Source organism: Lepisosteus platostomus, chromosome 1 (genome assembly GCF_059453375.1).
Source record: "Lepisosteus platostomus isolate fLepPlt1 chromosome 1, fLepPlt1.hap1, whole genome shotgun sequence".
In the NCBI taxonomy this organism is placed as follows: Eukaryota; Metazoa; Chordata; class Actinopteri; order Semionotiformes; family Lepisosteidae; genus Lepisosteus; species Lepisosteus platostomus.
In genome coordinates, this window is record NC_142611.1 from 81,875,698 (window position 1) to 81,890,436 (window position 14,739).

The following is a 14,739-nucleotide window of genomic DNA, read 5'->3' on the forward strand; positions in this document are numbered from 1 at the left end:
GACTCACGATCGAAGTGTTGAGACAACAGCACTAACTACTATGCAACAATGCTGTATATAGTACTTATACATATGTGTGCCTTGACAGGCTAAGTGTATTTATATACACTGTATTTCGTACACTTTTAATGCTGTTATTGTTTGTCTTATATCCCAAAAGTAGTCTGAAATCCGATTAACAGCTGTGTCTTAATAATCAATTTTAAATTTCAACCTCAACGCTCCCAGCAATTGAAGAACACGATCATCAGGAAACAGCAGTGCGAGTGGGGGACTGGGAGACCAGCAGGAGCACATCAGCTACCTCATGAGGTCCGAAACTGTGAGCTTCTGTAAGGATTGACTCCACTTTGTGTTAAAGTGGCATAATGAGATGCAGCCTTGAGCAGGCCTGCAGTGAGTGAGACCCTTGTGAGTGGGCAGCAGGAATGGCCTGAATGTGGCTCTGTCTGTGCAGTAAAGCCCACAGACTCTGAGCACCAGCGTGGGGTTGGAGAGTCCACTGAGCTGCAGTTCTCTAGACACATGTCTCTGTGCTGTCCCCCACGGCCCCAGCTGACCTCCCCCTTCTCAGAACTGTCTTTCGTTCTTCTGTGTGCCACCAGTCCGTGTTAAATGTCAGCACCAAAACGCAAAGGTTACAGGTAACAAAGTCTCATCTTCTGGAATGACACGCATACACTACTTACAGTCCCAGCATTTCGGTCCTGTCAAAAGCCTCTCAGTAATACGCTGTAGGTGTGTTGTCTCTGCGCCACACAGCATTGCTAGATAAGGTGTTTTTCATTGTCTCTCCCTTGCAATAACTGAAGATAGACCTGCAGGCTGAGATGTTCACTCCACTGCCTCCACTGTGAGCTGATCTGCAGACACAAGCCCCCCGTCCAAGGGATGGGAACAAGGCCACAGAGACGTCCAGTGGACTGCTCCTCCTCTGCACCGAGATGCCAGGGCGCCCTCCCCATCGCCAGGGCCTGGCACTCCGGCTGCCCACTGTGGGCAAGGCTGGCTGTCTCCCTGCACAACACTGCAGTCATTCAGCTCTGCGGGACGGAGGCCCACCAACACTCCAGACAACACCAACAGGAAAAACAAACACAGCACTGGAGCACAGCGCTGCTCTGTAAACACGCTCTGGCAAAGAGGCCGTTAGGGAGGGTGGGTCAGGCACAAGCTCTTTGACAAACAACCGCCAGACCAGCTCACACAGAGGAATATAACGGGCGTTTCCTATTCTGATTTCGTTTCTACAGAGAGCTCTGGCTCCATTAGCTTGCCTTAATTAAGCAGCCTTGACAGGCTGAGAATACAAGCGCCGTGAAAACAAGCAAGAGCAGACACAGGCACAAGCGGCCGTGTCCTGCAGCCTGGCCTTGCTCATGAGCATGGCATGCAGAGCTCTGAAAGTGCACACGTGTCATGGGAGAACTGGACGGCTCCACTATTTTAGGGGTACACATTGAAATACAGACAGGGCCGGCCACCCTGCCTATTAAAAAGATACTGCAGAATTTTCTGCTGCTCTTCGGCTTCACCACACTAGCTCCAATAAATTCTTCCAAAAAACTGTTTGCAAAGATGCCTCAGAGCTGATTTGACAACGTACTCATGGGAAACACACTAGTGGAACTAGGGGAAAAAGCAGTGCTGGGGAGCCCAGAGACAGAGGACTACGTGCTTAAACTGGTGCAGCACAGATTTCTCCTCACTGTGCTCAAAGGAGCCATTGCAGAAGTGGTTTTATTTTCTTTTGAGCATGTGACCTGTGACTGTATAAAGCAAGAATCTGGGTGAGAAATCTGGCTCATGTTACATGATATGTAATAGTTTAAAAAAAATATTTGAAACAAACATTAAGCCACTTGCCTTGTAGCTGAGAGGAGCTCAGCTGATGTTATGAATGCAGAGTAGCTCTGTTTCTAATGCAGCGAGGTTGTGTGTGTTAATGGTGAAATGTGTTTCAGTTGTGTGAAACTAATGCAGTGATAATGTGTGTGTTAACGATGCACTGTTGTGTATGTTTCTAATACAGCAAGATTGGCATGTTCATAATGCTACTGTATGTTACATGTGCATGTTACTAGAGCAGCAAGGATGAGTGTATTAATAATGCAACGTGATGTCGCCGTGTATTTCTAATACAGTGAGATTGTGTGTCTAATAATGCTGTGTTAGAAGTGTGTGTCTTGTGTTTGTCCCTCTCTCACCCTCCTAATGCCTAAGAAACCCATTAAATCCCTAAATCCTTATGTTATATTATTTAGAAACATTTACACTTTGTGAAAGAGACACTTAAATTCCCATCTCAACACATTTGAGATCACAGAATATAAGCAAGGCTGTGCCTGGACAGTATTGAGGTGGGAGACCTCTGAGGAAACCTGTCACTAGACTACTGCTTTAGGCGGTGTTGCTAGATCGGCAGAGGAATTATTTCCATAGAACAGCAAAGCCCCAGTCTGATGAGCAAGGACACACACTCAGGTGTGATCTCTAAAGCAGCAGGACAAACAGTAATACACAGACACCCAATATCACAGACAAATCTCCAGACTCAGAACAATTAGAGTCAGGCAAAAGAATTTAGGAAATAGCTACAAATGTACACAATGTGATTTTTGCTATACCATTTCTGAAACTCGCAATCTGTTAAATATACTGGGAATTCCTCATCTGCGTTGTTTGCTCCTTAGCAGGTGTAAAAATCTTAAATACAATCCTGACTGATTCAATGCCCTAATGTTTCAATGAAAAGAGTATTGCAACAATCAGCATTTCAACAGTTCAGCTATAATAATGAAAAATCAAATCATTTTTTTCAAGTAATCAAGAAATGGAAGTATAATAAAAAGTAACTCATTTATCTGACAATTTCAAATCTACATTAAACTGGAGAAGTAATCCTTTCCAGATTTCTGTTAGTCATATAAATACTCTGCAAAAATGCCAGAGGGCCCCAGCTCAATACAATTGGAGAATATTGCTAACTATATTTAGAAAATTTATTTTAAAAAATAACTAATGATATTGCTTTTCATTTTTTATCAATATTGTCTGCAATTGTATTTAAAAGAAATCTTCACAGTGAAAGGTTATAAAGTTATATGCTCGCAGAAACCAGTTAGTTTCTCTTCCTGCGCTACCTGCCTTCAGGACCGATTCTCGCTCACGTTACTGAAGCTGGAGCAGGTCAGGCAGCACGATGACGCCCCCACCCACAGCGCGGTCTACTCACCGGTTGGCCGGGTCTGGCAAGGCTGGGCAGGGACTGCTGATGGCACTAGGAACTCCTTCCTGGGCACTGAATTTTCTGCTGGATTTGGGCATCTCTCCTGCCAGGGATGCCATCGGTTCCCCACTCCAGACCTTCCCCGGAGACTTTAAATAAAGTGCTTGAAGTAGAAGGAAGAAACTCTGGAGATAAAAACCTAGCGATCAAGCGTCTGCCCAGGCTAAACCAGAGAAGCGTCTTTCCAAACGGGGCTGGTGTTTCCCAGCTCTCCTTCTTTCAGAGCTCAAGGTAGAAGAAGACCCAGGGACGGCTGCTTCTGCGCTCTGTCAGAGGTTCTGCCTCCTCCTTGTGGCTGCAGCTCAGCGTCACTCGCAGGACCCCTGGTGGGAGTGAGGTGATGCATCAGCACAGGGGCTGTGCAGAGAGCAGGGAATTGCAGACTAATCCAGGTTTCCAGTGAAAGTACTACACTGGGTAGATCCTCCTGGCTCCAAGGATTTTCCTCAGTGAAGTGCAATTTAATCAAAGAATATCTACAATAAAAAATAGACTTTGTAAAGTATTCCAATAAAACACTGAGTGGCGTGAAATCCAAGGTGGAGATGTTACCCTATGAGCAGTCCTGTGAGAGCGGGTGATTGGGAAATCCCGGTGCTGGTTTTTGACTCCACAGTGATCGTGTTCATTTCCATTGTGAAGCGTCTTGGCATGTCAACATCCAATTTAAAATTACTGGCTACGGCGAGCAGTTTCTGGAGCCATGAAGGAGAATAACTTTGTTAATCTGTGATTGCCATGTTGTGTCCAGGTCATTTCACATCGCAGAACCACGTGTTACCCAAGGAATGGAGTGTCTGCTACTGAATTGAAATCTCTGCACCACAGACTTAAGACACTAAATAGCTAATCCAAGGAAAAGGACCTGTCTTCAGAGTTCCATTGATCTCCAGTCAAGGCCATTCCACAGTTCAGAGCATACTTAAGATCCCCAAGAGAACAACCAAGCTCTCCTTCTTTTCTCTCTCTCTCACTGTACTTTTCTTCCTCCACGCTCCCACGTCTCCTGTCTCTCTCTGTGAAGAGCAAGCCCAGTTCCTTTCCCCTTGCTGGACGAACAGTGACTCCCCCTCCCCCTGCACTCTGTGGGTGCTGCCTGTGCCCTCCCTCTCTCTGGGGACAGATGCACTCAGCAGGGTGGTTTTGCTGCTGTGAGGGCTGAGCCTGCGTGTCTGCTGGTCTTCAGGGATGCCCAGGAAACAGATCCGAGTGGGAGAGGCCGGAGCTGCTGTGAAGTCTATCCCCACAAGCTGCCTACCAGCCCCTTCAGCACAGTCTGTTGTCCAGAGGCTCCAAACATTCTCTTAATCAGCACAGGAATGTGCTTCACTCGACAGGGGTTAAGCAGCTGTCATTGAGAGCTCAGGGTCTCTATGTCCTAATTAAACTCCCCTCTGTCACTGCAAAGGCAGCTCCCTGCTCTGCTTTCTATCCTGAGACACAGCTATGAGCCAGGGAGCTGTGCTTCCTGGGAACGGCCAACATTGCACTTTAACAATTTAAAGATTCAATGGAGAATTTGAAAAGGGGAAATTAGTGTTTCTATCTTTGTGCAAACACTTTATGGAACGCCTCTGCTCTTTAATTGCAGAATGTAAATGTTTGGCATGTTTTGTACTTTTTCATTTGAAGTTTGAAATGAAATGCTTTTACGCAAAGTAAAACCTGTGTCTCCTGCAGAGCTATTGATCCTCTCAGGATGGGGAGAACGTAGAGAGAGAACACACGAACAGCACCCCAGGAATTGAACCCAGAGCCCCAGCACTGTCATACAGTAATGCTAACCATTGTGCCACCATGCCTGTGTTTGAAACAACAACAGTACATTTATAGATAGCACCAGTTCTCACAATCAAGACTTTTTTGCTCCACTCAAAGAAACCACTTGTGAGGCTATTTTCAACCCATCAGGACTTGGGGAGCTGTCACAGAGCTGTATCGATGCCCCCTGTTGTGTTAGAATCAGGGTGGCTCAGGGGGTCACCGACATGCACCTCAGTGATATCCTACCTGACCTCTTTGCTCTGTCCTCTTTGATGTGATAAAAGGTTCTCTCTGACACTGCAGTGTTGAGAAATACATGCACAGTTCAGTGACAAGGGCTCGCTCACAGCCTGAGAGCTAACACAGAGAATCCTTAGCATCATAATCATAATATAAAACATAATGGAATCCGACCATGTGCAATTAAATAACAAAGCAAATGACCAGTCTGTTAGTCACACAGCACAAAGCTTTCTTTCTTCAGAGTGCTACTAGGCCTGCATATAACAAGATGTGTACTGTGAGGAATGTTTGGTCAGTATTGTTGTGCAGCAATCTGACAGCCACACAGGGAGTAGTAAACAACTGAGATATCAACAAGGTCTTCTTTATAAATATTTTAAATTGTTGGTAGTATTTTTCAGAGATTTATTCATTTTTATACATGATTTAGGGACAAAAGGGTATTAAATACTCTCTTCTAGCAAAGCTTGTTAGAATTCACTGCCTTTGGAATTTAGTTCTAATGCATTAATGCTTTCTAATTGTTTCAAGTGCTCTGTCATTCATCAAATCTACTGTAAGAATATGTCTTTGTTTCTTTTGACTTTTACACAAGGCAACTCTGCATGACAAACAGCACACTGACACCCTGGCAGACATGAGCGATGAATGACTCCGAAACGAGAGCAATGGTCTTCTGTTCTGGACCATCTGAACTCTCAGTGAGGCTAACTGACCTGTTGATTGTTCAGCCTTTATTCAGCCGACAAGAAGCTGAGTAAATAAGTTGAAGGGTTCAAAATGTGCATCAATTCTCAATTTATGGATTTAACACCTCAATATCTTGGCAGCAGAAAACTGCAGTGGAGACGTTTTTAAAACACAGACAAGTGCAGATGCAGGTTAAAAAATATTTAACCTAGCATGTAGTTCAGTTACAGAGATCAACTCGCTTTTTAATTAACTTTTTAATTGCTTTCGATTCCTAAACTTGCAGGAGTTTGCTTTTTATTTGTAGCTTTCCCTATCTTGTTTAAAACCTCCAGGCTCTGAGTAGAAAGAAAAGGATGTATCTAATTAAAGAGTTCAGCTGCAGGTGTAGATCAGAGGCTCCCTGTCCTCACCCTGGAGGATCAGTGGGTCTGCAGGTTTGATGCCCAGCTGGGCTCACAGCAGCCTACATCAGCTTTAACAGCTCACAGCTCTTCCGGACCTCCAGCATTCCCTGGTCCCACTGATCAGAGTGACTGTACACCCCAAAGCTCACTTTAAATAACTGGGGTCCCCTGAATATACATCTCTTGGTGAGGGAAAGTATTCTAACAGTGTCTATGTTGTTAATTCACCTGAAATTGTAACACCAGCTTGCTAGGAGTACTTGAATATTCAATCACCGATGGAAGAGACCTCACTGTCAATCGACTGTGGACGATGTGGAGCTGACACCGTGTCAGCGCAGTTTGATTTCGGACAGGCAGAGGTGCTGGGCGGATCAGGGTTCACCTCGGAGACGAAACCCCAGAGCCCTTCGATCCGAGATGAAGTTTCGCCCGCGAAGCTGAGCCTCCCGCGCTTTCGGGGGAGTGTCTGGGGGGAGTGACGGGGGAGATTTACAGCTCCCTGCAGCTGATCGATTGCGTTTCCCTTCAGTGTCTTACAGCAGCTGTTTGATTGCGACTTCAAACGACAGAAGGGGTAAACTGTTTTCACAAGGACTTTCAAATTCTCAGGGCTTGATCTGCGTGACCGATGAGTTACAGTGTTACAAAAGCGGGAACAATTAAAACAACATTTACAGACATCTACATGCATCGCATGTCAATGTAAATTGGACATGAGAAGGCCACTCAGAGCTGCCATTTCCTCTCACCTGAGCCTGAAGAGTGGGGGGGTCACAGTGACACCCCAGCGCAGGAGCAGGGGGTGCCAGGTCCAGCAGCGGTTTTCTATGGGCCTGTTGAGGATGACACGGGGAGAAGCTCTATCTGTTTGGTTTGAGTGGCTTGTGCCTTGTGTCGGCCGAGCAGATCCACAGAAATGTGTTCCTGTTGTGTGTTTAAATTGAACCTGGCCTTGCAGCAGACTGAACTTGCTGGCCAATGTTCCCAGAAGCCAATTACCTGTTTTTGGACTGTAGGAGGAAACCAGAGCACCATGAAGATGACAATGCTAACCACTGTGCCACTGAGCCTATCACTTACTGAATCCTCTAAATTCAAATTAAAAAAACCTAAATGGCATGATACACTTAACAAAGCATTTACAGACATTTACAATACAAACATACAGAATTATTGGACTAATGTATGTAAATCAAAGACAAATTCTCATTTACTTTAACATCCTGAAGACCCATTTATTGTACGTTTATTAGAGCTTTCCGAGTAAAGTGGTCTCTCGGTTGTCGTTACAAAAATCCCAGGGTGTTTCTCGAAAAGAGTAGGGGTAACCCCACCCATTGGCCTTTACCAGTCATGGCCTCCTAATAGTCCCCATCTATGACCTGGCTTCATCATTCTGCTCTCCTCCCCACTGAGAGCTGGTGTGTGGAGAGCATACTGGCACAGTATGGCTGCTGTCACATCAGCCAGGTGGGGCTACACATTGGTGGTGGTGGAGGGGATCCCCATTACCTGTAAAGTGCTTTGAGTGGAGTGTCTGGAAAAGTGCTATATAAGTGTAAGGAATTATTATTATTAAAGTACCTGGGTTCAAGGTACAACTGCCACCAGCATCAGAATCAGGATTTGAACCCATGATTCCCTGGGCTGCTGGCTGGAGCACTTGTCACACCTCCACAGAGTAAACATGTCTTTTTGAAGTTCATGAGCTTTTCACATGCATCACTGGCCTACTCTCCCGCCTCAGGCATTGAGCATTTCATTTATAGTTACAACTGTGTTGAAACAAAGCGCGGTTCTGATAGCCGCAACAATGAAGTCATTGATGTGTGCTCAGATTACTGACGCATCTGAGAGCACACACAACAAAGGCCTATGAGGTGGATGTGCGTGATTGTGTTCCTGCGCGAGGGAAGCCTGGAATGCTGCTAATTGCTGTGCGAATTGCCAGAATGCAATGTGATAACATCATCAAACTCTTCAAAGAATTTAGGCCCAAACTGGACTCAGAGCTCAAGCGACACCCGCTGGTCACATGTGTAGGTGCAGCAGCTCGCAAATATGGAGCTGCATTGTCACATGAAGGAATACAAGAGTACAAGAAACTCTGCGAATGAGAGGAGCTAGCTTGTTAAGTTCTTGATAGTTAACTGTTCTTACGAAAGTAAGAAATTGCTGCATCAATGGTTGAAAGGAGGAAATTTCAGTAGGTTAGTTTCCAGCATAGTTGTGATATCTTCACCAAGGATTCCAGTTAATAAACTAATTTTCAAGTCCAGCTTCAATTATTCAACTCCAGCCACTGACAGACACTTTACATAGTGTACCTGTAATTCTGTGACACAAATATGTGAATTTGACTGCACACATCTCTTATCTATCTGTTTATCTAAACACATCAGGACACTTGTTTATTTCACTCCTCTCTGTTGCACACTTGCCTGTCACACTCTGGATCTGCAGAGTGCTTCAGGACTCTTGAGCCTCTCCCTCAGTCCTTGAGTCTTACTGACATGTCTTGAGCTCTGGGGTAATGAAGGGCCTCAGGCCGCAGTGGTGCTTGGTCCGATAGGGACTGCAGGCCCCGTGCCTGAGAGCCACTGGACAAGGAGTCCGCTGTCCTCTGCCATCAAGAGCCCAGTGTTCATGATAGGGGATTAGAACAAGGACTCACATTATAAATGCGCCTTGAAGAATGGTGTTTCTGTTTATGCTTTCTGTTCCAGTTCTGTCACTCTGTTTACGACACAAAAGAGCCCCAGTTTGTTCAAGATTCCATCCTTTATGTTTGTCTGTGTTTTACGGATGAATTCAGCTCGGTGTCGGAAGACCCTCTTATATTCTACAGGCACAAGCAAAGCATCTTGAATGGACTGATGTCCAATGGTGTCCTGTGTCTATATCCTGCATAACCTGGCACGGGCTAACACTTTTGTTTCTCTTGTCCCAGAGGGCACTGGAGCAGTTTCCACAGGTGTCCAGAGAACTTTACCGCAAAGACCCAACTGAGACACTAATCCTGCACAGAATAGTGGGCACTCTTCTGACTTCAAGGAGCTTCCCTGTCTAAAGCCATGGTGACATTGACATGAACTGACATCCCAAGGCCTCAGACAAACCAGATTTCTATGTTTTGGCCAACGTACAGCAACAGGGTTATATCACCGATGCTCCTGGACAAGTGATTATTACCAGGGTCTCGTCCCTGAACACTGCTTCCATCAACAGCCTGATGACCCCCCTCATCCACATGCTCAGCTGGCCCAGCAGTGCTGCTCTTCAGTGATCGACAGGCCAGGGCTTGTTCCAGTGGGGAGCTGTGTCAGAGGAACACATTAAGCTGAGTGCCTCTCTGGAGACTGGAAGGAGAAGCACATGGGCTGGCTGTTCAGCTTCTTCAGTTGACACCGCAGAGCTCAGATTCTAACAACAATCAGACTGGCGACAGAAGTATTTTTCCAAGATGAGACCCTGAAAAAGACTCAGCAGCTAAAACAGTGCATTTCTCCTTTCTATTTTCCAGAGGGGGAATAAACTTTTACTTGTTCCAATAAGTTAGGTTGTCAAGTAGTTAAAGGTTAAAGATCACCTGGATCAAGGCCTGTAAGTGTTCCCTAGTGTCACCAGACAGGGTTCACAGAGGGCTGAATCTAACTTCAACTTGAATTATTCCACCTCCATTTAACACCAATTCAACTTTTTGAAGATATCTTGAAACAAGCTTACGATTGTTAGGAGAAGAAAAATAAAGATTTTTGTTAGGCACAATACTGTAATTCCACAGTATCACGTGCAGTTTAGGGGAAAGCAACGTCTGAAAAGTAAAGCATTTTTTTACATTAATAAGGGGGATTGATTTTTCATGGTATTACATTACATTGTAACTACGCACTACATCAATTAATATTTGTTTCTCCAAATTGTCAATTTGAAATAGTCATTCCTACAACAGCAACTTGCAACCTTAAAGCATTACTTGTTAGTACGGTGCTCCAAAGCGCAAGGTAATTACCGCTCATTACACTCCACCCTGTGCTGCAGCCACGGGCACTGGGAATAGCCGTGGCGCCATCTAGTGGCTCCAAGGAGCCGCTGTTTCCCTCCATTCAGGACGGTAAAGATTTTTTCTCAAGGGTTGGTTCGTGCGTTCCCTGGAGATTACTGTTTGTAAATCGGCACCTACTGCAAAACACTACTCAAACGGGATCTCTGCAGCTCCGACAGACGCTCCAGTAAATTACTCTTCATATTGACTTTTACAGAGCAAGATGTATCTTTGCTCTCTAATGCTGCTTTACAACAATTAACAATGACCATCCCCGCCTGTACTTTATCCTGGATGACGGAAGCTGCTTGAGAGCTGTGAGGGTGACGAGTTCCTGGGGTGACCAGCACCCAGACGGCGTTTGGCAATTTTATGAATAAAATTCTCACCTGCAAGGGGCGCCATCGGTGTACACGCTTAGGTTTCCTGCTGTCGACGGTTTATTGTTCATTTTTTTAAATAACTATTTATTTATACGGGCTTCCATAAAAAATAGAACAGTACTGTAAAATAAAATACGGCATAAAACCAGTTCAGATGGTTTGTCCCAGTAATAGTTAAACGGTAGTAGATAATGACTTTTCATCTGACTTTTCATCTGGTTTGACCTGAAACATTAAGGTTCAGCCAGGAAACAGCAGAAACCTACTGTGAGTTTTGCAAAAGCCTGTCAATAGCTGATGATCAACAGGACAGGGATGGGACCTGGGCTGCAGGATAAATCCTTTGCTGCTTTGATAAGGAGTTACAGGAAGTTAAAGGAAGATGCCTAGCTCACATTTAATTGGACCTTAATCATTTAATTTTCATATTTCAACAAGTCACACATCTTTATCCTCTTCCCAAAAGCTCCTTGTAAAAAACCAGTTGCAGATGAGATGACTGTTACCACATTTCACAAGTCTGAGTCTCCTGCTGAGCCCTGCCTCCTCTGCAGTGACAGGCTGCTGCTGCCACTAGCGAGAGGGGTGTGTCTGACAGCACTAATTACAGCCTCTCCTGCAGCTCAACTCTGCATTTTCACACTTTCCATTGTGTTGTTTTCATGTCAATTTAATAATTACAGAATTATTGCAGGCTTTTGTTCCCAGAGCTGTGATATTTTTCAGGTGGATAACATAATTTTATAATGTGTAGGGCACAACAGAGAAATGTATTTCTGTCGTACCAGAAATGCAATATGCAAACCTGCTAGAAAATAATTAAAGTTTGATTTTCTCTGATTTGAAATTAAACTGATTATCTAACAGGCTGAACAAGCTCATCAGGAGAGCAAGCTCTGTCATTGGGTCTGACCTGGACCCCCTGGAGGTAGTGGCTGAGAGGAGATTGGTGTCCAAACTAGAGGCCATCATGGACAACGTCTCCCATCCCCTCTATGACAGGCTTGTAGACATGAAGAGCACGTTCAGCAATAGACTGATTCATCCACGGTGCGACAGCGAGCGCTACAGGAGGTCATTCTTACTTATATTTATATTTATATTTATATTTATATTTATATCTAAATCTATATCTATATCTATATCTATATTTACATTTATATTTATATTCATATGTGTGATACGATTTTTCTGCGTACTGTTCTGTTCTAGTTTGTTCTTTGTGTGTCCAGACTGTGAGTAACTCTTTTAGTGCACCCCTCACTGTACTGATTGTATTGTATGTATTGTATTATTATTATTATTGTGTAATTCGTTACACTGTGGCTGTGTTGTCTGTGTAAAGCTGCTGTTGCACTGCAATTTCCCTCACGGGATCAATAAAGTATCCTATTGATCTTGAATCCTTTATTCTATGAATTGGCACTGAGAGCTGGTGTGTGGGGAGCGTACTGCCGTCGCATCACCCAGGTGGGGTGGAGGGGAGTCATCATTACCTGAAGTGTTTTATGTTAAAGTTATAACAGCCCCTCCTCCTCTCCTACAAACCCCCCTCCCCCCTTCGCCTCCCAGCAAGTGATCTTTTTAAGTTTAGATGTACTTATGTTAAAGAAGTCAGGTCATAGAAGACAGGTGATGTTTCCTAACAGATGGTCTGAAGACATTAGCAGAGGACAGAGAGCCTGGCAGCAAGACCTTTGTGTTAACAGCAGTCCATGAAAGATGCAGGTGATCCACTGGGCACAAAGACGTGCTCGATTCAATGCAAGTGACTGTTTACAGTATCACCAAAGTAACTACTTAGCAAAACAGAAACAAAAAGACAAAAATAACTCAGAGCTAGTCTCTGAGTTTTAAAGTTGCAGTCTTTCTAGGTACAGCTATTTGAATCTCTTTGGTGATAGCAGGTAGGTCCAACAACACAAAATCAAGAACACAGTTTCTACCTGTGTGTGTTGAATTGTATACACAAACACAAACCTGGAAAGGAAAGTTTTAGGTGAAGATGGATTAAGAAAGTAAAACGGTGGAAGAAATACTCTGGATCCAGGAAAATGTATTTGTAAAATACAGAAATAGGAAACTAAATTGTATTTTAAGTAAGATGTTTTGCTGTTGAGAGGTATCTGTGTTTGCGTTAGGGCTGAACAATATGAGGAACATCCTTTATTAACATGGCAATACACGTTTTGTCAATGATATCAGCATAGTATCACTGACAAAACATATTAGTTACCAAACTATTTACAACACTGCCATCAGTCAGTCAGTGTCTGTACGCAGCTGGCAGAGGAATCCTACTCCGTTGGGCCCCTGAGCAAGGCCCTTAACCCCAACTGCTCCAGGGGGGCTGTACAATGGCTGATCCTGCGCTCTGACCCCAGGCTCTCTCCCTATCTGTGTGTCTCATGGAGAGCAAGCTGGGGTATGCGAAAAGACAAATTCCTAATGCAAGAAATTGTATAGGGCTAATAAAGTGATGTTATTATGTAAGGATCTAATTGATTTTATCTTGTGCCTCAACTCTAGGCCAGATCATTTCAGTGTTCAGTGTCATGTTTCCATGTTTCCATGGTCCCATGCTAATCCAAAGGCAGGTTAAATAACATAAGAAAGATAAGAGAATCTCATCCCATCCAGTTTCTTGAAAAAAAAAACAATGCTGAAATGTTGTTCAGCAACATGTCCCATGTATTGATTTCCCTCATGGGATCAATAAAGTATCTATCTATGTCTGGATGGCTTGTTCCATACTCACACAACTCATTGTGTAAAGATGTGTCTCCTGCTATCAGTTTTGTATGTCTTGTCTTTGACGTTAACTAAGACATAATGAAGAGGCCACACTACAGGGCCGTGCGAAGTGCCCAGGGCTCAGGGGGCGGGAGGGAACGCAGGGCGGCTGTGGTCTCAGACACGAGGAGACGGTGCTGACGAGCTGGGAGAGCTGAAAGGCCTCCTCTAGTTTACACCTCTCCTCTCCGGGGAACTGATGACTTAACAGCTCTCAGAGGACTCACAGATTCTCACAACACCCTAGCAGTCTCAACTACAAGAGCCTTTCACTAACGGCATAGATTTCACAGCAAGACCTCAGTTTGAAGAAACACAAAGCACAAGAGGTGACAGTTGGGCTCTAGGTATGAGGACAAGTCAGGCAACAGGCAGAATAAACAGACTCTAGGGCTGCTACTTTGAAACCACAGATGTACAATGCAGCATGGTAGTGGTAAACAAGAAATAAGTAAATAAAAACTTAATTTTATAGTTGTCATGTGACATTAGGAATTGATATATGTGGTATCTGAGGTGCTTGAAAAAGAGTAGAATTTCTTGATCAATAACATGTTATTGGTTAAGGAAATTCTGAAAGCTATGAATGTAGATGTTTCTCTACCCACAACAGTTCCGGACAGGATAGTTGTGATTAACAAATGGTGTCCTGTCTTTGTCAGTGTGAAATATCTCTCAGGGCTCAGTCAATAAGTTTGTGCTAGACGTTTATTTAATTAGTGGCCTAACCGAAAGAGATATCAGAACAGCTTTAACTTCTTGTCTGAGGGACAGAACTTAAAGGGGGTGAGGATTCTCACTACGAACTTTTAAAGTTTAACACTTCTAGTAACAACAAGGGAGGAATAGAGGAGACAGGGCAGAAGGAAGGCATGGTGTTTAGGGTGTCCTAGTGCCCCTGTATGAGTTTATACAAGGTGCTACAGTCCCTTCAATCTTCCAAAGACAAACTGATTAGGCTAATTGTTGCCTCCGAATTGTTCCAGTCTGTGTGTGTCTGTGTGAGTCTTGTGATGGACTGGCTTTCTGTCCAAGGTGTGATCCCATGCTCCTGAGACACGCTCCTGATAGCCACCAGCCTTATTGTGGTGTCAAGGCTCCACAGCCGAAACGTTGTGTTCC

General features: G+C 44.3%; 1 protein-coding gene across 5 annotated transcripts in view; it reads right to left on the bottom strand.

Moving 5' to 3' along the window:
- Nucleotides 1–4,547, bottom strand: part of znf638 (zinc finger protein 638) — a 56,925-nt gene extending 52,378 nt beyond the window's left edge. For all 5 annotated transcript variants that reach the window (XM_088639232.1, XM_088639225.1, XM_088639209.1 and 2 more), the window contains exon 1: nucleotides 3,236–4,547. In XM_088639232.1, coding sequence (XP_088495358.1) covers nucleotides 3,236–3,348 — 113 coding nt within the window. In that variant the 5' untranslated portion in view covers nucleotides 3,349–4,547. The remainder of the gene's footprint in view (nucleotides 1–3,235) is intronic.
- Nucleotides 4,548–14,739: the final 10,192 nt, after the last annotated feature.